The sequence below is a fragment of the Telopea speciosissima genome, chromosome 8 (genome assembly GCF_018873765.1).
Source record: "Telopea speciosissima isolate NSW1024214 ecotype Mountain lineage chromosome 8, Tspe_v1, whole genome shotgun sequence".
NCBI classification, from domain to species: Eukaryota; Viridiplantae; Streptophyta; class Magnoliopsida; order Proteales; family Proteaceae; genus Telopea; species Telopea speciosissima.
The window spans coordinates 63,857,602-63,884,141 of record NC_057923.1 but is presented as its reverse complement, the minus strand read 5'-3'; the positions used below and the strand labels follow the sequence as shown (position 1 = coordinate 63,884,141).

Sequence of the window (26,540 nt, the reverse complement as noted above, 5' to 3'; positions counted from 1 at the left end):
CCATTCTCATTGGAAATTTTCTCCAGCCTCCAAAACTTGATATTAGGGTAGAAGGTATGAAGGTCAGGACACAGAGCCACTTGCCATCAAAGTCAGTACCCCAAGCCTTGCTTGGCCGGGTTTGCTATTTCTTTCAAATAGTTACAAACTGATAGCCCTAGAGGTAGAATATCAAATTCATCCAAGATTTATATGAACAAAACCCAGAGTTTGTATGGCTGATTTTAGGCTGAATTGTTCAAATTCCAAAATAGCAGTCTATGCAACTACCCCCAACTACTACTGCTGGGACTGTGTGTGTATGTGTTTGTGTTGTGACTTGTGAGAGAAGTGCGACTCACTTGGTATTGTTAATCGAATATGGGCGTGATAATTTTTTCGTTTTTTATGGGGGAGGAGTTTTGGCTGGAAATGTTTTAGAGAATATTTATTTAATCAATCTTAGTGGGTTGGTCTGGATGAATAATTATTTTTAATGTAAAAAATTAATGGAAAAATCCTCTCCAATTTCCTAAAAGTGCACTTGGGGGCTGAGAGCTTGACACCTGGTATGTGTGACATCCACCGGTGCTGAGCCATTCAGCTACCTAGGAATTGGAGAGGATTTTAATCCGAGAGGAGATGGCTTCCACTTGATTGAGAGAGTCTTACAAAGTTCACACAGGTTTTTAGCTAGAAATAAAAAGAAGCTAAAGTGAAAATGTTATAAAGGAAAATTTTCAAATGAGATCATTCTTTTTTATACTGATAAAGTATAAAGGAAATTTCCAAATAAGATCTTATTCTTTTTATACAGATTTTACTTGGAAGTTTGACGTATATGTTTATCTGGAAACAAATGGAACCTTATGATTACGTTCCTACCTTTTTATTCAGAGGACGGAGTGATTCTAGTGTGCTTTCATTGACGTCTACTTGATAATGTTATAAAGGAAAATTTTCAAATAAGATCTTATTCTTTTTTATTTTTGGATAGGTTTAAGCACTAAAGTTGATCGGTACAGCTTCTAACAAGAAAACTTTTCGTTTGGCCTTTAGATAGAAGGGTAATCAGCAAAGAACTAGTGCAATATCGGAGAAAAAAAAAAACGATTCAATTCCAAAACAAGCAACCAGTGGTCTATCGCATGTGTGCATGAATATTAGCAAACAGGGTTGCTCCTGTGCCAGATCTTTTGACTTCACAGATTTTATGATCGTAACAGCGCAAGGGCTTGTATAGTTGCACCTACACAGACCTTTTAGCTTGACAGATTTTGTGGCTGGTTAGGGCCTGCCCAGTGAGTAATGTTTTCTTCATAATAAATGCCAGAAGAACTGTAAGACCTTGATATATTTTTAGCATTTGCACAGATGAGACTACAAGTTATTACTACATCAATATAGAATCAAGTCGGAAAGTTCAGTCTGCATTGAGAATAAGGGGATCACATGGATTTTACAACAATGTACACTGCCCAAGTTTATGCTTGATATACACTTCTCTCTAGTTGATTTAACCAAAGTTTTTCTCACAACTGTAACACATGTATAGAAACCCATCTTCCGCCTTGAAAGATTGATAAACAGAATTCATGAGACTCCCTGCAGGTAATAGTTGGAGACATACACATGAACACCTCCTTTTTTTCAACTAAGAATAATAATGTGCTGCTACAGAAGTTGTAGAAAAGATGTTCCCAATAAAAGAAGGCCAACCATACCTGTTTGAGGTAATGTATTTTTCACAAACACAAAAAGAGCTTTTCCAGGAGTCAGTCGGAGTCTACTGCTTAAAATGTGTATGAATTGCCCAACAGACATATCTCGCGGAACCAGGAATCTGAAAAATGATAGAGTATCCAAATTAAATAAGATATTTTTAATCTTGTTCAGAAAAATTATGAAAAAAAGGGAGCAAAATGAATCATCCAGTTGACGTAGCCACTCATAGCCTCATCTAGCTTTTCTAACGATCTAGATAGAGTGGCAGTAGAAATCCGAAACTGGTTTAAGACTTGATACTTTTTCCCCTTTTTGTTGGGGGAAGGGCTGGTGGTTTGCTGGTGGGTGGATGACCAACATCACCACAGATTATTTATTGGTGCCACCCCTCATCACTCAAAACACCATTATTATGATCATATGATGTGATTGGTATCAACAACAGATGAACTTAAATGGAACCTTTTGCTTCTTTATGAGGCACTTTCTCTGCCTCCATTTCACATTCACTTACTTGGGAGACATTGCACCAGTTCTTTGCCTATTACCCTTCTATCTAAAGCCCAAACGAAAAATTTTCAAATAAGATCTTGTACCAAAATTGAAAGCCAACATGGAGGAAAGCAGCAATAGAACCATCGTATTGCCTGCAGCTTTCCTGTGAGGGTTGGCTATTGGTCGTCATCCATTGCTTCCCTATCGTCAGGTGGCTTCCCTTCTACTGATTCTAAAAGAGAAAATACGAGGGATTTTTAATTTGTAAACCTTGATGCTCCGTCGGGTTGCAAGTAAAAGGAAGCAAAGGGAAGTGAAATTGGCTTTGAAAAAGGAGGAAAAATTTAGTAATCATTACCAAATACGATTGTGTAATCTATTTAAAGTTCTTACCATGTTTAGTAATTAGATTTTTTTAGATGTTATTTTATTTTACTTTTCAAATCCAAGGGAATTAGATGCAAAGTAAAGTAAAATTTCATAACCAAATTTGGAATGATATGGAGTGAGTGACTACAAAAGTTTCTTTTCTGGGATTGATTTATTCTCACTTCCCTTCCCTTTATTTGCCTTGCAACCAGACGGAGCCTGAAGGCTTGAACACAGATGGATTTGGAAAACCCATGGGAAGTTGAATATCTATGCTTCCCCTTCCCCTCTTCATCATCTCTCGTTTCCTATGCATACCACCCTCCAACCAAAAGAAGAAAAACGGATTTTATGCATTTCTTCTCATCTACTTTCTTATATGATCAAACCTCAAAGAGAAAAAAGCACCACAACACTAAAATGAGTTTAAAGAGTCATCAAAATGAAGGCCAGCAACACCGCTTTTAAGTTAGATTTGATCTCAAGAGGATCATTGTCAAGGTCCAAGTAGATATTTCATTTCTTAGACAAAAAATGCTTCAGACAAGAAAGGCATAAAGACCAAGGAACTAAGTGTAAGAAAATATAAAGAAAGAAGTGAAACCTACTTTTTCTTTTCCATCTCAGGAAGGTCAGTCCTTGAATATTTTTCAACTACTACCTACAAAACCAATATTCACAAAATAACACATTAGAACAGTAAAAAACAGGACAATCAACACAAGACTCAATTCCTTACCCCAAAAAAAAAAAAAAAAACACGACACAAAGATGAGAGATTTATACCATAGACATGAAAACGAAAATTATCTTTGGGGGAAGCAGTCCTACTTCTGTACCCAGGTGCTATTTGGGACAATTTCCTAGATCTATGAGATAAGAAAATAATTACAAAACAAGTAAATTTGACTTTGTTTTACACTTACTTTGTCTTGTAAACCTACTTGTTTTGTAATTCTTCTTCTTATCTCGTAGATCTAGGAAATTGTCCAATTGCTATTTTATATAGAAACCATATTGCTGATATTTAACTTCATTTATGGTTTCTGTGGTTAAATCAAGAAAAGGCCATGAAAAGATCCATGTATACTCCTAGAAGCTCGAGTCCAAACATGGACAATGAGGGATATAATCTTTCCCTGCACATTGATCTAGGGAGAATTCCCAGAGCCTCATCCAAAGAAGAATATCATATTACCACTCCTAATGTAGGTGGTATAACCTGGCAGTCACAACTCAAAATATGAGTGTCCCCCTCAATAGAAAATTTTTGGAAATAATCCCAAAATATAATTCAAAGAAAGAATTTATCTGTTTGGCAAATAATTGTAGCAGTGATCTACCTACATGGTAGGAGTGCTTCAATCACTACCTTGTTCAGAACCGCCACAGGTAAACATATATGTCAAAAGAAGTAGGATGGCTGTGTCTTCATGAGGTTGCAATTTTCTTCCCAATTTCATTTGTTTCAGTGGGTTATTTCCACTTAAACCGAATTGCCGAGACCATGTATGAACCAAATGAAACTGTATATTGAAATTGAATAGGAACCGAATAAAACCAAACAAGTCGGTTTGGGTTTAGTTTCAACTTGTACATATAGTACCTTGAACCGAACTGAACACCCTTAGTCTGGACATCAATTTTGCACTTCAGTTTCTCTCCGTCCAAGCATGGTATGAAATCTTGGCGAGATATTGCTTTTGTCTCGGTATCGGGGCCCACCAATTCGAGATGCCTTGCGATACATAAAACATACAAGATCTCGACCGAAATCTCGCTATCTCACTGAGATTTCGGTCCATATTTCGAACTCGGTTCATTTCGGTCGAACTAGGCCCAATGACTAAAGTATTTATACCATATATCGACCCAAAACTCGACATATCTCGCTGGACTCAACAGAACTCGCCTCTCTGGTTTGAAAAACCCCTCCAAACTTGTGCTTTTTACCATTTTTGTTGTGAAATTTCACATAAACACTGGACTCCACAAAACTCGCTTCTCAGGTTTTGTAGAAACCATCTAGTAACGGTGGCTCTTGATCGAGTTCCTTACGTTTTGGAGATATATACCCTATACTTAGGGTACCTCCAGTACGCTGATGATTCCATTTATAGGGCTGTTGTGGACGACTTCAAGTGTTACTTCTAGCATCCTGTGTCAGGGCTACCGATTGTGATTCAATCAGAGCAGAGCCTGATTTGACAACAACAACAACATGGTTGTTTTGACGATCCGGCCCGACACTCGTTTCAGTACTAGCTACTAGGATCCTAGGACTCTAGGATGGATAGGCATAAGCCATAAGGTAAGTCATCCAATTGTATTTGTTTAATCTATGTCTCTTTCTAAGTTTCTAACAATTATTAACAAACCATGTATGAACTGATGTAGATTCTGGCCAGAAGACGAGACAAAAGACCAGTCACTAGGCCCCTCTTTGGGTCAGAGATGAACCAGCTCAAGCCAGCCCAGCAGGGCCAACTCGAGCCAGCTAGGCAGGGGTCTATTTTACCCCACGATTGTGTTAAGGGTCCCCCTTGACCAGTCAAAGATGCTCCTCAATTTTGAGAGAATCCTCCTTTGACCAGTCAGCTAGATTTGGTGCACTTAAGTAGTTTCCATATTTATTAGTTTCTAATTTGAGGGTGAATTATAAAGCCAAGTAGCTTTAATTTAGTTAACTTCTATTTAGTTAGGAATTAGTAGTTTCTATTTTAGATCAGTTCTTATTTTGGGAAAGTTTCTATTCTATTGTAAGCTTGCCTAAGATATTAAAAGGCATCATATCTTAATGAAAAGACAGAATTTAAGAAAAGAATCTATAGGCCAATTTAGCCATCGAGTATGGGAGTTTCCCCTATGCTGCAACAGCTGAGATAGCTGTGGATGAGAGACCCAGGCTGAGAGAGCCATTCCCCCTACTCCCTACCTACTATTTTCTATCTCCTCTGTCTCTCCATCGATCTCTGAGTGCTGCTCTGCTATTGTGACTGCTTCAACCATTGAAGATGATACTCGAGTGGTACTGCTGCAGCTGTTCTTAAGTAAGGAGGATCGAACCACCTTGTTGCTGGCCTGTTGCTGCCCCTGCTTCCAGCCCCAATCGAACCACCATATCTTGAAGACCTGCAATCTGTTTCCAGCAGGGGTTTGAGGATTGATCCACACTTACAGGAAGCTTACTCGATCCCAGCTTGAGCCCTTTCTGTGGGCTGGTTTGCTCTACAGCCTAAACCTTCTAATTTCATCACCAACTCAGATCTCTTCAACCATTCACCAGAACTGACTCAAAATTGCAGCAGAGTTTCATCTGCAAGGGACCTCCACCCGATTTACACTTCCACTCCATTCCACAGTCTGAAAATTCCATATTCCACTTACTTTCTATTTTCATCCTCATCCTTCCATCTCCAATTTTACCCATCAATATTGACCCAAATTTGTAGACCAGGCCACAATCACCAAGTCTTACATTCGGTTACTGCTGGAAGCCCGGAACAGTATTGTTTTGGTAGGTTTCTTCAAACCTTCTATTTTTTGTAATCCTTTGATATCTCTACATCAGACCATCGAAGTTGAACCAACTTTGGAGACAAGCTTCCCCCTACTGTTCTCTACACTCGATCCAAGTGTGGTGACAATCACTTGGTTGGTTTGATCATAAGCCCTAAGTTTCTAATTCTGGTTTTGTTCTTTATTTGAATTTTGTGGGTTTTTTGGAACTGGTATTCCAGTCTTACATCAGTATGATTATGAATATGATGCCTAATGCATTAAATGGTTTATGGTTTATGGTTTGATGTTTTTCTAACTAAGTTGTTTTGAGGGCGAACCCTGGTGCAACGCTAAAGGTTGCTCCATTGTGACCAAGGAGTCAGTGGTTCAAGTCTGGAAACAGCCTCTCTGCGAAAGCAGGGGTAAGACTGCATAGATTATGACCCTCCCCAGACCCCGCAGTGACGGGAGCTTCATACACTGGGTACACCCTTTTTTTTAATTAAGTTGTTTTACACCTCTACTTTAATTATATGTGTTCTACTAGTACTAAAGATAGTGGGGAATAGCTTAGGGTAGAGCTCACCATCTACGCCGTAGATTACCAACCTAGGGTCCAAAGTCAAAGTACCACTTTGGGTTTGAATTTGTAAAAACTAATGTTTCCATTGTGTTTGGAAAGCCTAAAATATGGTGGATGTCAAGTTTCAGGACCTATCTTGGCCATATGGCCACCGAAACCCACCACCAATCCTTGACGAAAAAAATACACTAACTCGCTGAGATCTCGGCAGAACTCGGTTTCATGGCTGGTTGAAACCATGGGCGAAACCAAATCCTAAAACCTTGCGTCTAAGATAGAACTTTCTGACCTATTTTCATGGGTTAAATACATATCAAAATTTACAAACCGTTCTGGTTTTAATCCAATTTGGATGTCCCAAGAAGCCAGAATAAAATTCCAAAGTTTGATAGAAAACTATTTTTTCAGAAACATCTGTGGAACATTTACCTAGTCAAACTAAAAATAATCTCAAGCATTATACCTAATAGAATTTGTCCAAAGTGAGATCTAGTATAGAAAACATAAAAGGAAATAACTCCAATCATTTCCTTGCACTAAAACATACAAATATAACAACAATAAGCAAGTTGTATACCAAAATAACCAGTTGTGGATCCGTGTGAACAGTTTGTAGTATTTCGACAATATCTCACAAACCATTCATTAAAATCAAGTAAAAATTTCCAAGTGTGAAATTATACTTAAAACCAAACAAACCCCCTTATATGATTTGCATACAAAAACATCAGTTTCAAAATTTTCACAGATTTAGCAAAAACAGTAACATGACTGTCAATTATGAAACTAAGCATGGATAATCATTAGAAAGACACAAATCATGGTAGTAAGCTATGGTAGCAAATCTAGCTAGTATGAGCACAACACCATTCTCTCTCCCTATCTATTCAATTCAGATGGTTGAAACCCATTCGAGAGACACGAGCCATAGTGGAAGGTGCAAGTGACAATGGCCATGGGTCAGCCACAGGCCGCAGCTGTATGTGTTCTCATCTACTAACCTTCATCCTCTAATACTCCTTAGACACAATCTGATAAGAGATATTCTCTCCTATCATTCGCAAACAATGAAAACGAGAGAGCGCTATCATTACTTATCAACGTATGCAACAACAAATGGTCATTGTTATTGTATGTTGTTAACTTGTTATACATTGTAGCCCTTACTTAACAGGTCGAGGTTTTGGGATAAGCAGTTGTAACATGGTATCAGACCTAGGAGATTGGGTGTTCGATCCTTGGTAAGTGTGAGAGATTTGTGTTGTGTTGTTGTGCGCCTTGTGCACCTACGTTTTGTGTCCCTTGGTGCCATGTGATGGTGTCACTTGTAGAGCCGAATATGAGTGTAAGCCTACACGTCTTGGAGGGTTTGTGTGTTGATATACATTATTGTAGCCCTCACTTAGCAGCTCGAGCTAGTGAGAAAGGCGATCGTAACAGTCATTAATTGAAAATTCAACACTAAAATAAAATCTTTGGAATGGTCAGCTATTAACTAGTCCTTCAAATACTAATCTTTGACAACATCATCTACAACATCCACTTATAACGGGCAACATAAATTAAGTGATGTAGATCGAAATACACTTACATATCAGCGCTAGAGGAAGAAGAATCAAAATGATTTATAAGCCTGTGTTTCTGATTAAATCATATTTTTGGTCTGGTTTGAATCAATCTTGGTTCACTAGTTGGTTCTGTCCAGTTGGGTCACATGGGGTCTACTTTTAGTTGTAATTTCTTTTATTTCTATTGTTCTAGAAGGCTGGAGAAGTTACTAAGAGTACCAGTCCAGTTTTACTTTCTATTTTCATGAGTTTCAATTTTTAAGAATTGAAGTTGTAAGGATTCCTCCATAGCCCACACATGAGAGGTTTCCTATTCAGTTTGCTGTCGTAAAGTTATAAATGAAGAGAAGTGGTTCAGACCCTCCTCATGATTTTGACAAGACATTTAACCTTATGCTTGCTTGCTTATTTCTGTGAGATGTACGTAGTAACAACCTTGGTGGGATGCCAAGTTAGATTGAGATACTAGTTGAGTTCTAGGTGGGAATCCTAGTTCATATCTTTCCTCTTCTATCTTTTTCTTCTCCAATCAATTAAGGTATGTTTCACTTATTCCTTTGCATACCAGTTTCAGTTGTGTTTTGTTCTCGCAAAGAGCTATTCAGTTATCTAACTACTGTTTAGCTTCTTCTCAGTTTTCACATCAGATTTTTAGTGCGGGTATAGTATACAACTCTGTCCATCGATCTCTAGTTCTGTTTACAGTTCTCTTTCAATCTCTAAGTTCTGTTGTAGCACTACGTTCAAGGTCTATTACTATTTCTATAAGTTTCTAATTCAGAACTTACTACCTATTTCTATCCAGCTTAGTTTCCTAGTCTAACCCATGTTTCTATTTTAGTTTATCTTGGCTCCAGTTACTAACAAAAGGTATGAATTGATGACACTTGTCTTGCTATTGGCTTTTAGTGAACTATTCACTACCAACATTTCAAACACCCATGAAGCCATCAATTGGGTGTTATTTGAATCAATAAGTTGATTCACAAATATCATACCATTTCATAAGGAGTTCACTATGAACTGTAGCCATGTGCTTCATTCATGGTTTAATGGTTTATAGTTTGCGCAATAAAAACAAGAACCCACACATGATTTGATTCTACAATGCCAGAATAAGGGTGCCAACTATATTTGAAGTTTTGGTCTATCAATAATTTTACAGTTAAAAGAATTGTTGGACATGATTCCAAAATATAATTTAATATGGAGAGAAAGAACTTGATAGTTTGACCAATAACTGTAGCAATATTCTTTTTACATGGTAGGAGAGCTTCAATCACGATCTTGTTCAAAACTGCAACAAATACAAATGTCAAAAGACGTAGGAAGGCTAAGTTGTGTCCCTTGACATTGTTCTTAAGACCGTAAATGCCCCGTATGCTGCAATAGGGAATATTGCAAATCAGTCTCCAAGATAAAACAGCCTGAATGGCATCAGGCAATCGTCATGCACTCTCCTACTACGCCTTTTCAAGTACTTCAGAGTTGTGCTCAAACCAAAACAAAACTTCACAAAAAATTTTGGCAAAACAAGGATTTAACAGTCAGAAAGATCAAAACTAATGCTGCACTCTCACACAGAGAGGACCGAATTTTGGTGTTACTATTACACATGGGTCAAGAGAGAGGACGTGACTTAGAAAGAGAAAAGAGGAATACATAGGAATCAATTGCTTGAAGGCTGTCCCCCTCTATTTGTAAAGGGGAAGTACCCTTCAGACACACCTATCTAGAATGAGTGGTGGTGATCTATCATTTGGAGAAGAATCCAAATCTAAGGCTGAGATCACACTCCTTTGTACATACATGTTTGTATGTAGAGACATGTAGACACCTTTCCACATACGAAGAGGTATATCTCATAACATAGAAGGCCAGCCACCAAAAAGGAAGAATACCACACCACACCCCGCCACAGCAAGACACGGTCGGCCCAGCTCGGTGTGCATACGTGTGATAAACTAATAATAAACTCTGAACCCCAAAACTAGAGAATGAGAGTGTGTAGAATAGTCATTCTTCCATGGGTCCTGGCCCATATAATTCCCACACTATCATGTAAGCCTCTCTTTTCTCTCTTCCAAATCCAATGTGGGACGAGAGCATTCCCACAACATAGCCTTTGTAAGAAGCAAATGGCAAGAGCCAAGAGGTTGTGGATTCAACCCTTGTGGGAGATAAAAAAACAAGCAAAACCAAGCAAGTTATTTTGAATCTTTGTTTTTCCCTTCTAAAAAATTTAAAACCAACAATTGTTAGTATTAATAACTTTTACATATAAAATCTTTTAGAAATACCTCTTTTGATTTACCTTGTTTTTGTCTCCCACAAGTGTCAAACCTGCGACCTCCTAATGTTTGCTTTTGCATAAGGCCATATTGTGGGGAACTCTTTAGTTCCACATTGGATACAAAAAAAAAAGTGAGAAGAGAGGTTTATATGATAAAGTGGGAATTATATAGGTAGGGTCCCATGGAAGAATGGTTATTCTACACTCTCTCACTCCATGATTTCGGGATTCAAGATTTATCAAAGGTGCGTGTCAAACCGAACCGGGCAGCCAACTGTGCCGTGGCGAGGTGGGCAGGTGTAGTGAGTGCATGCGTTTCTCCTTTTTGGTGACCGGTCCTCTTGTATTTAAAATTGGTTTGGAGATAGACACATTTCTTTGTAGAGAAGTACCCCCCTATGTATAGACAGGTGACAAGTGTCTTCTAGAGAATTTTAGAAGCATTTAGAAAAATCTTCGTACATGGACACATACAAATGTGCCTCAACAAACATACATAGGTGCATGTACATTCAAAGGGGTGTGTCTCCGAGCCATTGATTTGGAATCTTATATAGACATTAGATCTCCACCCTTGGAGTTGTGTATCAGTTCAGACAGATGTGTCGAAGGAGTACTTCCCTTCCATAAATAGAGGTAGGGCCAGCTTTCATTTCATTCTCTCCTCCCTCTCTCTTTGAGTGGTATTAGTTTTACATTCGTACACCAATCCCCTTTTTCTTGAGTGTGTTCTAGTAACATAATATTCCGTCCTCCCTTCTCCTTCTGGTGATAATTAATACTCTATTTTGCCGATTACTACTTTTGAAAGTTCTTTTTGTTTTGGTTTGAACACAACTTTGAAGTACTCGAAGAGACGCAATAGGCGAATGCACGACTAATGGCAGATGCCATAAGGCTAACTTATCTTAGAGCCCGATGCGCACATTCCTGGCTGCCCCATAGGGGCTTCTACAATCTTAAGGAGAGTGTCCGGTGGCACACAACTTGGCCCTCCTACACCTTTAGACATGTATACTTGTTGCAGTTCTAACAAGTTTGTGAATGAAGCTCTCCTACTGTGGCGACAGAATATTGGTTTAGTGGATAGCTTAACAGATAAGTTCAATCTCTCACTTATAATATACATGTTTTCTTACAACTCTTAAGACCGTATAGACAATTAAGAGACTAGAACTCCAAAGATCTAGCACCCTTGTGCCAGTAATAGAGAACCTAAAGATAATTTCTGACTTTGACAAGATTGAATCATTTGATGGTTCAAACTATAAGAGATGGAAGCAGGGAATATTATTTGCTCTCGATTAGTTCTCTGTCATTTTCTTTGACCACACTCATAACTACTGAAGTGATGACCCTATCCTTAAAGCCCAAAGAGATGTATGGGTTAAGGCAGATTATCAATGCAAGAATCGCAAGCTGAATTCCTTGTCCAATGAGCTTTATAATGTTTATGCTCCTTATGACTATGCTCATTCTATTTAGACTGAATTAGAGACAAGAAATATTTTGTTGCAAATTTCTTTGAATTTGCAATTGATGAATTTCAAGTCCTTGTGGGAAAACTGGCCAAGGAATGAATGATCTTAACGGAAGATTTTACCGTTGGCTCTCTATTAGAGAAGTTACCACCATCCTAGAGTAACTTCAAGTTGAATATGAAGCACAAAAGGAAAGATAGGATTTCAGACCAAATTATAGTCCAGATTAAGATCCAAGAGAAGGAAAAGACTGAAAAAGACCAAAGAATTTAATTCTAAGGCTAATTTGGTTGCGAAGAGTTTAAGAATAATTTTAAGGCCAAGAAAGGGAATAACTTCAAAAAAAAAAAATGAAATTGTTTCGCATGTGGCAAACCCGGCACTTCAAAATAGATAGCTGGAATCGGTAGAAGAAAGATTTTAACAAAGTAAATGCTAATTTGACTGAAGTTGTTATCTTCACAGCCATGGTGACCAAGGTAACCCATAAGAGTGGATCATAGACACAAGTTCTACTGAACATATTTATGGGGATCGAAACGCCTTTTCCAAGTATTCAACGGTTGGTAAAAGGTATTTTGTTACTTTTATAAACGACTATCTAGGTCTAATAAAACCAACCCAGAAATCTGGCCAATACTAGGTGGAAAAATCAAGGGACCATGTAAAAAGGGGTTTCCTTCTAAGTACTCCAAAGTGACATCAAATGCAGCTAACTAATTATCGAAGACTAGCCCAGCCCTCTCCAACGCCCCCACAACACCCCCCCCCAAAAAAAATGTATAATAAAGAAAAAAATACCTGAATGAGAAATCCCTTTACAGACTCAGGAAAGATATGTGGAGCAACTAAAACAAAAGAAAATATGTTTCTGATAATTTAATGCACTACTATCATCTATGGAAACCACTGAAAAGTCCTGGAGGCCCCTTTAATTTAAAAATCAAATGAAAGAGATGACAATTCCCAAGTATTGATTCTATTGTGACAAACATTTTCTTATCTGAAGAGATATAGCTCAAATTCGAAAAATAATTGAATCACGAGCATAACAGATAGAATGGAGTTCGAGGACATTGAAGAAAGTCAAGCAATCAGGGATATAGATGAAGATGTCAAATAAGTAGAATAGTTAGTAGACATACGGGCACTCGATCGGGATATTTGGTAAGGACATCTTGTGATTCTTCAGATCGTGCCTCTGCAGAAAGTCAACAGCAGAACGAACCAAATTGAGATCTAAATATATATAGACAGAGAGGGATGAACTAACAGCAACAAAAATGAATTGTAAGGAACAGGACGAACCAAATGTGTACTCTTGCTTGAAAGATCTCATCTTGCCCATTACTGCTTGTGTCTGAGCACCTGGAATCTCAAAGGGAGAGAGGGCTAAGGGGAGATGCAGAAGATGGAGAAGATGTGTAAGAGGATAGCGTAGTCTTCTAGGTTCGAACAATCGAACTCCCTAGTCCCTACGGCTTTCTAGCTATTATAATGAGTAAATTACTCTCCCCCCCCTCGATTATGCTCTAATGACAAACCCCTCCCCTGGGTTTTGAGTAATGACTCTCCCCTCCCTTGCATTCCCAAGATTCTATCAACTGTGTCCATTTTAACTGACGGTGTTAAACATGCAAATGAAAAGACAATAACACCCTCATCACTCTATTCAAGACCTGCAACTCATCTCTCTCCCATTTCCACCATCTAAGAGGTCACAGTCGTGGATGTGCTGGTGGAACTTGGCCGCTACCGCGTTAATGTCGCTCTGCGTTCTGAGCTTACCGACGGAGAGGTTAGCGTGGCGACAGTTTTTGGCTAGGGAGAGAGCATCGATGAGGGTTTGGTATTTCCTCCATTAAAGACGAAATAAGCTGGTGTGAACCAACGAATGCTTTGTTTTTTTTTTGAAATAACTCACCAAATTCTATCCCTCCCATTCTGATTTATATCAATTGCATGCTTTCCCAAAATCGCCTCTGCCTTTGGAACTCACCATAGGCATCATGAGGCCCTGAAGTAGGATAATTTTCAACTGGATATGGGTACCTACCCCCTTGAATCCATAGGTAAATTAGCCCCTGCAAAGGAAGGATTGCCTGACGAGCAGCTATGGTCAGAGTAACTGGGGTACGTGGTTGTAACCACCAAAGCCCGAAGCCGACATAGAAGAACGACCCATCCACAAGGGAACAGGTCTTTCCTCAAGTGACTAGATCTAATTGTTTGAGAACTAGTAGGAACCCCTTTTCTTGCCCTCGTCCTTAATCACTTTGTGCACAGCATCCACACCTTTTGCCAAGCATAGCCTATCTTTACCACTTACAATGATAAACTTCTCCTCCATTTTAATTTTGCAACCAATATCCTTTTCAATCTTCTGGATCACTTTCTATGTGAAAAGTGCTTTTACAGGTTTTTCTATAGCAGGGACCCTTTCAAAGAAATCTTGAGACTTGTGATTGGCTCCAAGAGTGGTAGGGCAACCCTGAGTACAGTCATTTCTTCTTCCTTCCATTTCTTCCAGTTCCTCTCTGTAGCCTTTGATTTAGCTTCCCATACCTTAGCCTCTCGGCTAGTAAAATCAGTTGGGACAGCATTCGAGATGGGATCAGAGATAAAAATTAGGGTTTATCGATTGGGTTTACCTTTAGTTTAGCCGGATTGCATTTAGAAGAATATGGCCGGAGATAACCACTAACATGTACGATGATGTTCTCTGCTTCCGCCGGAGGAAGAAGATAACAGATAGGTGTTCGAACTGATGAGAAGCAGAGAGAAGTTTTCTCTTTTCTTATTCATTTTCTCTTGTTATTAGTGGGTATTATTGGAATATTACAAATATAAGGGCAGTTTGGGGTTTAAACGAATATAATTAAGGTGATGTCATCACTTAACAACCTTTTTTTAACGGAATGGATACGGTTGATAGAATCTTGGGAATGCAGGGGAGGGGAGAGTCATTACTCAAAACCCAGGGGAGCGGTTTGTCCTTAGAGCATAATCGAGGGGAGGGGGGAGTAATTTACTCTATTATAATTTAGGGAAGCAGTTTTCAGTCTGGGAGTGTGGCCTATGCCAGCACTCCCATGTGTCTATCTCTGCTCCTTAAAACAAGGGGGCAGAGGTGTCTTTTCACATGGGGAGGAGAGAGATAGATTCATGGGCTCCTCTGGGGAGTGAGGTGCGCCACACATTTTATGGCGCGGCACCACAGCTCGACACACAGACGAGCTCCCCTTTGGACGGCTGATAAAGTTGAGCATGGTGCACATATGATATACAAGAGGATTTCTGAATTTTGAAATCCATATTTCCAGTTCGATCCAGGTTGTCTAAATGGAAGCTTGTCCACATGGCGAGCTGTGGTGCCGCACCACAAGATGTGTGGCGCAGGGGTGTGCCGTATAGCCTGAATTGTGTCATTTACATGTGTCCACAAGATCAGAAGAATAGAGAGAGGGGGTTGCTGCCTGGTTGCGTGGCCATTGCAACAGCGCATAAGACAGTGGGACCAAACACACCAGGGGGTTGGGTGATCATTTCATGGCACCCTGTGTCTAGGTGTAGCACTATCAAACAACATTCTTTTCCCTATAAAGAGGTAGAATTCATTATCATAGATCTGTCACATCCTTGTGATTAGGGGCATTCAATTCTAGGCCTGCGCCGGTTAGCCCGATCAAGCCAACCGAGAAGACACAAAACCGGTCTAGGCCATTTATTAAACATGTTGGACTTAGGCCCAGACCAAATATTGTTGCTCCTGGTGCAGAGGTCTTACATGACGGTCTCACGGTCGAGACCGACTAATTAAAAGCCTGACTCGACTTGAACCCTTTATAACCCATGTAAAATCCCTAATGTGCTTAATGTACAAGATCATGGGTTTGTTGCCAACCTTAAATTGGCAACAAGTTTGCACCAATCTGATGGGAATAGCTGCTGCTCATGAGTCATGACTCATGGGTTTAATATGGTGTATTTTGCTTTTGTATGTAATAATTAGTGTTAGGTTATAGTCCATTTCAGGTAGGAGTGAAACAGGGCCAAGTTGGGCCGGGTATTTTAAAACCCTAGCCCAACCCTGAGTCCTCTTAGCTCAACCCAAGCCCGGGCCTGGGTCGGACTGAGATATATCAACCTAGGCTAGCCCAACCCGATCCTGATTGACCTTGATCGGGCCGGGTTGGGCTGGGTTGGCCTTGATTTTTGCTAGGGCCTGGTTGGCCTTGATTAACCAGTCTCATGTGATTGAGTATTAGTTTGCTTCAGACTCAATTGACTATTAGACTTTTCTTTAGGTTAAAAAACTTACCCAATCTTAAAATTTGAAATACTTTAGTTCAATAGATAATAAGCCTTTTTTTTTTGGTAAACTAATGGATAATTAGATACTAAACAAAAATTGTACAATGTAATCAATAAATTGTAAAGCATAACCTAACATAGGGCCGGGCTGGGCTGGGCTTAGCTCGAGGCGTCAACCCTGACCCCAGCCCTAAAAATTACACCCCTAATTTCAGGCATATGCATGCAGAGCCGGTTAGAGTCTATTTCAGATTTTTCAGGTAATGAACCCGATTAGAGCCTGTTTAGTGGAAAATGATGCAATAGCCTGTTTAGAGCCCATGTAGCTTGAATAGTAGTATCCCATTGAAAGATTTGAAATCGACTGACTGTTTATAAATGTGTACATGCCTACCATATGTAGGCCCAACTACCTATTCGAGCGGGGAGAAAATGGTGAGGCCTGGTTAAGCCCAACCGATTGACACCCCTACATGTGATGCTAAACATCAAATTCTAATATCGGGGAAGCACGACCCCTCATCCCCTTTGAAAGCTATTAGGGTTTCCTTTTATTTCGCTGCTATTAACCTACTTCCGCCTCCGTGCGTGCCCAATCTCCGCCTCTGTGCGTGTCATTCTCTTCGCCTAGTGCGTGTTTCTTCTCCAACTCCTCCTCAGCTTCTCCACCATGCTCACCGGACTTGCCACCGAAGAAGACTCTGACGATGATGATGATGACGATGCCGACGGTGGCACACCGGCCTAGGGATGGCGATCATCGCCCTCTATGGCCACCTCATTTTTGCCCCATCACCCAGTCCCTCGTCTCTCTTGTATTCTCCTCTATTTCGCTTCCCACCTTTGGTGGAATTCGTTTGCGGCTATGGGGTTACCGCTGCTGCTGCCGCCGCCTGAGCACATGGTGCGAAAGGCACAAACCAGAGGCTTCTTTATGGAGAATCGACAGATGACCCACCTTCACTTCATCTCCCTCCACCTTCCCCTGCATCCACACCATTGCCGCCCTCTTCCCACCTTTGCTACCATCTCCCTCCACCTACACCTGAAGCTCTTCACCTTCGCTATAAGGTTTATTGGGGTTTCTTGCCATTGCTGGCAAACAACCTCTATTTTTGCGATGGGGATGGCTCAGTCCAATGAGGCTGAGTTTAAAGAAAGAATGGGCTTTCGATCTGGTCTCTTGTGTGGCCATGATCGCTAAGGGTTCCACTGTGTTGGTGCTAATGAATGGTGGGCTTGCTCCGTGGCCGATTTTTATTTTTTGCATTCGTCGGCAAAAAATTGCAGTTCTTGTGATCCAAGGCTCTGTTTCAGTGCCTAGGATCTATGTGGAAGGTTTTTTCTTTTTCTTTTTCTTTTTTTGTGTGTTTGTAGGTGATGCCGACTCAGGTGCTTGTGGCACCGAGGTTATCGTTGGCTATGATGCTCCAACCGCTGTCCAATCTTCACCAACCATCTCCTGTTTTTGGACCAAGCTCCACTCGTCAATCCAGCAGATCCTTGCAAATCTGTTCGAAAGTAGGCTGTGGCAGCGTTTATGGCGGTCTTCTTGCCGTCACTTGAGCTCCACTCGTCGATCCAACAGACCTTTGTCGATACGGCAAGTTTGTTTGAAAGTAGGTTGTGGCAGCATGTCAGCATGCATAGGCAGTGTGGCGTTGGACTGTACGACACAAATGGGGCGCCTTCTATTGGCACGTATGTGCATGCGCCTAAAATTAGCAATGGCTATAGCCTTTTATCTAGGGAAGTGGTTGTGACCCAACCCCTAGTTTGGATGATCCAGTCAATGGCATGTGAGACCGGGTCAATTTCCATTCCTCGGTTTTGGATACCGTATATCCATACCTTGTGTGTATCATGTCCTCTATCAGTTTTATGTATTTCGTTTTCCTTTGTTTGTCGATGGACGCGCATGAATGAATAGGCCTATTTCTACCCAAAAAAAAATCAAATTCTTGCAAGTAAGGACTACTTTAGACATGTATATATATGATTACATACATGTAACAAATGTACACTAATACGTTGAAATATTGGAAAAGTTTCTATCCATGACCTCGTTAGTATAAGCTCATTTGAACCGTCCATGGCCCCTCCACCCAGGCACAGGTGGGCATAAAATGACTGCCCTGCCCTCATGGAAATGTAGAAATCTCACCACCCATGATGCTTGCATGCATGCTCCCATTGGCCCATGTGATCAGGTAGCATTCTATACTTCTATTGCCCTTATATTATATATGGTTTTGATCAATATATAAATATAGGGAGAGAGATCACTCTCTGGGCTTCTAGAACTTGCATGGACATGCTGGCCAGTGGGACCACGCGCGTAAGCATTGCCTTTGGGTAGGATTTCCACATTTCCATGGGGTAGCGCAGTACTTTCGTTCACTTATGTGTCTAGGCAGAGGAGCCACTCAGACCAGGCGACCAGGTAAAATTCTTTTCCCCATAAAAATGTGTAAAAATATATAGAGCTGGGTTGGGCCGAGCTGGGCCAGACTCAATCCAAGGACATAGCCCAATCTAATTCCCACTCTCAAGCCCGACTCAACCTAACCTGCCATGCTGGCTGAAAAGCCCACCCCAGCCCGTGCCGGGGCTCAGGGTGCGCTTGGGCCAGCCATGGGGTCGCTGGGCCAGACTCGCACCCCTAGCTCATGTATTATTCAAATGACGCAGCACTGAGAAAGCCTGAAGAAAGACTCACGACTCACGGGTTCAAGAGTTCAAGTGAACGAAGAAACTCTGTACAGTGCAGACTGCAGACCGCCAGAAGCAATGGCGGAACAGAACCCATGGCTTCTACGGAGCGGTCAATACCTTGGAGAGATATCTGCTCTTTGTTTTCTTCCCCTTCCTTCCCACGTATCTTCCTTTCCTTTCCTCCTCGCTGGTATGTAATTCCTTTATTTATTTTTTGAATCTTTTTTGTTCATTCATTCATTTATTTTTATTACTTACGGTCAAATGAAGCTCATCTGGTGAAGATGTTCTTCATTCTATGTTTGTTCTGATTTACTGTTTGCTTTCATTACTGAGTATTGGAATTGTGAATGCTAATCGAGGAGATGAAGAGGGAATTATGTCTAGTGTATCCTTGTAAACCTTGCTCGACTATAAGAACCCTCAGATTCATATTTACATCCAGAACTACTTACTAAAGCTCGAGTTTTCTTAAACGAACTAAGTTATTATATGCACATGCTAGGGACACCTTTAGTTGGAGGCACCACTCTGTTAGCGTTATTATCAACGCCTGTGCTTTGTGCTGGCTATCTATGACTTCAGAAAGGCGTTCAATTTGGTATAATTTGCACCAACCCTACCACTCTGTTAGCGTTATTATCAACGCCTGTGCTTTGTGCTGGCTATCTATGACTTCAGAAAGGCGTTCAATTTGGTATAATTTGCACCAACCCTAAAAAATTTGGCGGCCCCACGTGGTAAAGAATCCAAGTTATATTTCAACTTGTTTGCACATATTTAACACACTTTCAGTAGAATAAAGCATGGGAATTTTGTTCCCATAGATTTGAACCTTAGGAATGCCAAGGGATTCCATGAAGAGTCAAAACTTGTACTGGTAATGAAAATTATGGATTGTCGACGAATGTGGCCAGATTTGTAGTGACTAAATCGGTGGTTGAGCACCAAGAAATTCACATCACCATGCATTGTTTGAGGTTTTCACTTTTTATCCTTTTAATGTATTAATACCTTTTGGTTGTTTGTAATGGATTTACTGGCACCATTAGCTACTACTGGAATCACTAGTATCTTACTTCTTTTGTTTATTTACAAATACTTGAGGTACTCAAGATAAGGATCTCTGTTCCACTTTGGTTTTCTCCTCCAACTCAATGAATTATAATAAAATTGAAAGACTGTTATGCATAGCCAATAGTCACATGATGTAACAAAAATATTCACACATGGTTATGCTTATTGATTGATTATCTGGCTTGGAAGTGACAATCTAGCCTTGAAGTTTCTCAGAGTAGCCCTTACAATGGAGTCTTGATGTGCCTAAAGCACGTGAATTGAGGGTAGGAAATTTTGGTGTATTTCTTTACCATTTCCCCATTGATTGGCCCCAATGACTCCCTGAAGATTATCATCCTAATCGGAACTCCCTATGAACTTGGAGAATAAATTGGATAAGGTTTTGCATTGGCAAATGCCCCCAAGTGTAGTGAAATTATTTACCGGAGACTCTGTACATAAGTACAGAAAAATTTGATTTAGACGATTCAAATAAAGGATTGGATGATCTATCGAGTGAAAGCTCAACATTGCTATAGCTGATTGACTGAATATGATAAATTGGACTGGACTTCTGAACAACAGTTGCAGTCAAAATTGTCATAGGCCTTCACCATTCAATGTTACAAATAAAAAACTAGGTTCACATGTAATAAGAAAACCTTCCAAAATATGTCTCCTGTGGATATTTGAAATGGTCCAGTTGCCTATGCAACCACAAGTGAGTGGCCATGATGAATGGATATGGTTGGATCAATGCACTAGAATGAATTGGAGGAGAGAAGGTTGGATACTGTCAGCTGCCCCTCCAGTATTCTATTAGTTAGGAGGGACTAACGAACAAAGATATTGGTTGTACCATGGTCTACTTTCTCTAAGAAGATTATTGGAGAAAGTGCCACTTTAGGGGTCTTTCTCCGAGCCTTATAGGTAGTTGGAGGATACCCAAGTATGCCTAATTGTGGGAGCCTCCTCATATCTCCTGGTCAGCACCTTAGGGATAGCGTTAGAAAGGCTAGTAAGTAGGCTGATAGGAAGTTAAGTATTTAATATCTACAACACCTTCAATCGTAGGGATCAAGGAAATAGAAGTTGTGTTTGTTCCTCATATCTCCAGGTTAACACCTTCCACTCTGCTTCTTTGCACTTTGGTAATGGATTAACAGGTCGTTATGATCTATCTGTATTCGTATAGAAATTAAACATGCCCCTCCATTTCCTTAATCTCAAAGAACAGCCCCCATAAACTCTTCTATAGCAAAGATGACCTGCCCTTTCTGAATATCAGCACAATGATGAAACAAAGTGTTGGGTTTTACTTTGATTTCTATTGAGAAATGGAAGGATGTATTTCATCAGGCTAAACTAGCTGGGATTTTTTTTTTTTAAAATAATTATATTCGTGGTAGTTATTTTCTAGTATTCCTCCTAATTTGTATCTAAAAATTAAACTGTTTTTCATGGTCTTCCTATAGGGACTGGATCACAAATACTGCTATATGATGTGGAAGCAGGAAAAATGTTGAAGTCATTTCATGTGTTTGAAGGTATCCGTGTGCATGGAATTTCCTGTAATATTCTCAAGTGCACAGGATTTAGGTTGCCCTTGAAACTGACTTTCAGAATCGCTGTTTACGGGGAAAGGAGAGTTAAGCTATTTGACTTACATTTGGAATTGGCGTTGGGATCTCAAAGTTGTTTGAAAGTATGTGCAGAGTTGAATCTGATGCATTCACTGCCAAAATTTAGGCACTGGGTTTTGGATGTTTGCTTCTTTAAGGTACCGAGTGTATGCTCTCCAATTGACCAATACCTTTTCTTGTTTCTGAAAATTTTTCTAGCTGTGCACTTCAAAATAAATCATTTTTTAACTATTTTTACCACCTGGTGTTGTGGTTTTCTGTTAGTAGGGGGATGACATGTCTTTTGAGCAAGAGGCCGGCAACTATCTTGCTTTAGGACTTAGTGACAACTCCATCTGTGTATACAATAATTCAATCTCGAATATGGTCCTTGAAGTAAGATGTCCAGGTTAGTTTTCATTGGCTCCGAAATTTCAGGAATGCGTTGCTCCTCTTTATTCTATAAGGCCTACGTTTGCTGATGAAGTTGAGAAAGTAGGCATAAAATGGGGTAGATCTATCAGAAGTGAATAGAATTTTTAGAAAATGGAGGTTAGAGATTAGAATTAATTATGTTTTTGCCTTTTGACATTTCACTTATATATTTTATTAATTGTAGAGAGGAGCCTTCTGTATTCAATGCGGTTATGGGGCAGCAACCTAAAAACTCTCCATGTGGCATCTGGTACTATCTATAATGAGGTGGATTTTCTGTGCTGCTCTTAATTATTTAACTTCTACTTTATTTTGCTTTCTCTGTTTCATTCACTAAATGTTCTTGGGGGTAACAGACATGGAACTTCTACTTTATTCAGGAGAGCTTTGAAGACCCTGCTTGAATAATTTAAATTATATTAAAGAAAAGAAGACAAAAACAAAACATCAGCCACATCGACTAGACATGTGAAAATCCCAAACAAAAGAAAGAGAACAATCTTCCAAAGGATGATACATCAAAATCAGGGAAGGGATATGGTCAATCACAGATTAAGTTTCCCATTCCTTGGAGCTAAGGTAGTACGGGGCAAATCTTAAGTGGTAACTTCTCCTAGAAGTATAGACACAATGGCCATCAGAATCAGCGTCTTTTTCAAGGTGCTTTGAAGATGCATTTGACTCATGCAGAAGGCAGGCTGAAGAAGGAGTCTGCCAATCAGGAATGTGAAGGAAAGGAAATTAAGATTGGATCCACTATGGCATCAATTATTACAGACTCCGAAAGCTCCTCCGAAGAAGCAACAGAAGAACTATCAGCCTTACACTGAGGGGCCATTCCAGATTCAGGATGGGGGGAAAGAGGCGTAATAAAGACTCCCTCACACACAACTTCTTGGCTCACATCAGAGCAAACCCTAGAAGCAGAAGACTGCTTGTTTTGCTATGGTGAACAGAATGTGGAATTGTGGGTTCAAAACCCAGATCATTGAATTCTCCTTCTTCTGAGTAGACCCACTTTCTTCTGTATTTGAGACTGATCCAAACACTCGCTTTTAGTTCTCTTTATGATAGTTGGCTTCATCCATCTCAGAAACTAACAGGGAAGCTGGAGGCTGGTTTAATAGAAGTGGCCCATCTGTAATCCCATTAATAGGGGAAGTAGGGTTGTAATTTGTCTCTTCAATATTATCCTCTGTAATACCTCCATGCTTAGAAGCTGGAGGGACACAAAGGCTGTCTACATATTTATATTCAACTCCACTAGGCCTCCTTTTTGACCTTCCACTGAATTGGCCCCCCCAAGTTCTTCTTGTGATATAATACTCTTGTCTATTACACACTCTGATGTGGTCACACTGTCGCAGCGCTATCTGCCATACCTTCTTGTTGAACACAAACATTATCCAATATAAGATCCCTCCCAGGTGGCATGTCTTCCTCAATTCCCTGTAGCTTGAGTCAGTTTTATTCTAGAGATCTACTAGGTGGAACCATAAAATGTTGGTCTCTGCCTACCACATGTAGTCTGCATGGCTATGCCATTAATGGACTATTTGAGAGTTCCACCTGGTGGTAGCTTGGATTTCCTCTTCATTTTTTGTGTGTTATTAATTGCTGGCATTTTTATTTATGATGTAGCTTCTGTTTTTAAAGTTATAGTGGCTTATGTTTTATGTAGGTACTCATTCTTGAACAAGGAGCTCTTTCTCTAATTTTTTAATCTCATGATGTATTGAAATAAATTGGATTGTGGCAGATTATTATTTGGAAGCTGGTTCCTCAGGGCTATTATCCATCTTCTGGAAGTCCAGTGAAGGACTCCAATGATCATAGTGGTCCATTATGCAATGATATCCAGTTTAATGATCAACAATATGAAGCTATTTGTTTGAGTAGACTTATTGGGCATGAAGGTTCAATCTTCCGCATAGCATGGTCATCAGATGGATCAAAACTGATGTCAGTTTCTGACGATCGTAGGTGGATAGGCTACTCAGCTCCTGTTTTGTTTTATTTTGTACCAAAAAATTATTTGGAGGTTACTTTCATGTGATGCTTTTATGTGTTCTTCAATGGTGTAGTGCTCGTTTGTGGAATGTTAGTGCTTCAAGGAAAGATTCTGATGATTTGAGGGAGGTTGTTCACCGTGGTTCACTTGGTCTTGCTGAAAGGGAAAATTCTTTTGATAAAAAGCAAGAGGCTGTTGTGCCTGATTCAGTTGGCCTTGTACTATTTGGTCACAATTCCAGGATTTGGGACTGCTGTATTTCTGATTCTGTAAGTTCTACATTTATACCCATGTGCAGTTGTGGTCTCATACTGTTTCTCTAATTATTCAGTAATGTTATGATAGGGGATTGTCTCAGAGTCTTGTAAATGTCTGAAACATTGGGTTTATTTTCATGATATCTGCCTCGTGAACTTTATCATCTGAGATTCTGAACCAAGTGTTTTCCATGATCAGTGGCTATTATAATGGGCTAGATCAATGATTGGCATTATAATGAGAGAAATAAAATGGTTGCGTCCACTTACACATACATATTGTTATGAATGAGGAAACCGTTTCATGATTAACAAATTGATGGCAATTAAAATGATTTATATGTTTAGGCATGAAAAAGTGAAAAACAGATAATTGATGAATATATGCTTTTAGCGGTCAGATGTTTTGATTTAGTTTTAGCTCCATGCCTGGTTAGTAGAATGGAGACCTGATGCAGGGGGATACCTAGAAACTAGGGCTCCTACATGGGTTGCTTCTAGGGACTATTAAAAGTCTGAAACTCATAGGACAGCAGGTGATAGAAGGGGAGGGGGTAACAGCAGCATATATAGATTCATGTGCATAAATAAAACATTGAAATGCTTTTGCAATAATGAACAATATAAATCTGAACACATGGCATCACTTCTACAAACAATTGATAGGCAAAATGGGGGTGGGAGAAACAATACAAAGATGTCCAAAATAAGTGCTGGAATCTTTCAATACCCTAAAAAGAAATCATGCTGTAACCAGTCGTAGGCATGCATTCCAATATAGAATAGACATAAGCAAGTATGAAGAAGATGCATAAAACTGTACAGCAGTATAGGAGAAAGCAGATTAGAAAATAACAATGGTTCAAGGTTCCAAATTAGGAATTACGACAGGGAGGGGAAGGGAAAGGATGAGCATGCATTCGGGTAGGGGATGGGGTAGGGCAGATAATGTAATGATCAGAAAAGTAAGAAGAACAAGGCAGGCTCGACTGGAGAGGAGGGGGGGAAAGAAGTGGGGGAGAGGGGAAAATATCTTAACCACTTACCTGCTGTGCTGCTGAAACTGAGAAAGAGAAGAGAAGAAGGAGATAATCCACTTGGGGGGGGGGGGATGAAGGGAGAAGATGCTTCATGCAAGAGAGGAGAAGAAGACCCAAGAGCCAATAGCTAATTTCATTTTATTTAACATGCTCTGGCCGAATGGCCTAGTACAGCTTAAATAGAGAAACAAAAATAATAAAAAACTATTGGCCTCCCCTTGGGAAGACCAACCAACAAAAAAAAGGGGGGAAGTACCAAAATAACTATCATAAAGTCCAACAGCCTAAGGGGGAAGTACCAAATTAACTAGGCTGTTGTCTAGAAACGATGGGGCACAAAGCTCAACAGCCTATGACTTAAACAATTAAAAGAACTGGTCCCAAAGGGCCTAGACCGAAATTACATAAGACTCAAAACTGAACCAAAAAACTAAACCCAAAACTGAACCAAAAACTGAACCAAGAACTGAACCAAATACTGAACCAAGAATTGAACCAAGATTACATATGACCCAAATTACAAATAAAAGACAAACAATTTCGGCCAGCAAAAGTAATCAGCACCACAATCACGGAAGAAATCTCCATCCAACCAAAGTGAGCCTACTCCAAGATGAAGATGTCTGCGCAATCTTCATTGGTAAACTCTTCGAAAGTCTTTAGGAATGGGGCTGATGTCCTCATCAAGACCATAGTTGTCATGGCCTCTAGGCAACCCAAGGCGTTGGAGGGGGCCTGGATGCAAGGCGACCAAGGCACCTAGACGCCTAGGTGATTCCTCGACAACTATGATTGAGACTCAATGTTGTATTACCCTTTTGTGGTTGTGACTGGTGGCCTTTTGTATGCATTGAAGATGCCTTTGCCTTTGAGTGTCAAACTTTTTAGTGGAGGAGCTCCTTGGAAGTTGTCTACTTAATGTAGTCCTAGATTGGTAGGGGACCAACTTGGAGCCAGACAACCAGGATCTGTTATGAACAGGTGAATCGGCTAGGTCAAACTAGGGTTTTTGGTGAAATTAGGGTTAGGGTTTGATGGTAGGGTTATGTCAAGTCAAGGTAGGGGAGTCTATCAGTGAAGGTCCTGAGATGTT

At 40.0% G+C, this 26,540-nt stretch overlaps 2 protein-coding genes across 5 annotated transcripts in view; one reads left to right on the top strand and one right to left on the bottom strand.

Moving 5' to 3' along the window:
* Nucleotides 1-1,387: 1,387 nt before the first annotated feature.
* On the bottom strand, nucleotides 1,388-13,399 carry LOC122670653 (autophagy-related protein 8i). Its single transcript, XM_043867608.1, has 5 exons — nucleotides 13,303-13,399; nucleotides 13,140-13,195; nucleotides 3,177-3,229; nucleotides 1,704-1,822; nucleotides 1,388-1,584 (listed from the first exon to the last, which is right to left on the bottom strand). Exons 1-5 carry the CDS (start codon nucleotides 13,340-13,342, stop codon nucleotides 1,496-1,498), a joined length of 357 nt encoding a protein of 118 aa, XP_043723543.1. The 5' UTR covers nucleotides 13,343-13,399; the 3' UTR covers nucleotides 1,388-1,495.
* A 5,660-nt stretch (nucleotides 13,400-19,059) lies between these two features.
* The window catches only part of LOC122671907, a 34,703-nt gene continuing 27,222 nt past the window's right edge, over nucleotides 19,060-26,540 (top strand). For 3 of the 4 annotated variants that reach the window (XM_043869384.1, XM_043869385.1, XM_043869386.1), the window contains exons 1-6: nucleotides 19,060-19,213; nucleotides 21,558-21,862; nucleotides 21,993-22,113; nucleotides 22,324-22,406; nucleotides 23,899-24,122; nucleotides 24,224-24,419. In XM_043869384.1, the coding sequence (XP_043725319.1) occupies nucleotides 19,099-19,213; nucleotides 21,558-21,862; nucleotides 21,993-22,113; nucleotides 22,324-22,406; nucleotides 23,899-24,122; nucleotides 24,224-24,419 (1,044 nt within the window). In that variant the 5' untranslated portion in view covers nucleotides 19,060-19,098. Of the gene's footprint in view, nucleotides 19,214-21,557; nucleotides 21,863-21,989; nucleotides 22,114-22,323; nucleotides 22,407-23,898; nucleotides 24,123-24,223; nucleotides 24,420-26,540 lie in introns of those variants that run through there. The other variant, XM_043869387.1, reaches the window with a different exon arrangement.

Coding starts and splice junctions, on each gene's coding strand:
- LOC122670653 (XM_043867608.1), bottom strand. CDS start 13,342: ATGGGCAAGATGAGATCTTTCAAGCAAGAGTACACATTTG. Junction 13,196..13,302: donor CAAGCAAGAGTACACATTTG/GTTCGTCCTGTT, acceptor GACTTTCTGCAG/AGGCACGATCTGAAGAATCA. Junction 1,585..1,703: donor AAATACATTACCTCAAACAG/GTATGGTTGGCC, acceptor TATTACCTGCAG/GGAGTCTCATGAATTCTGTT.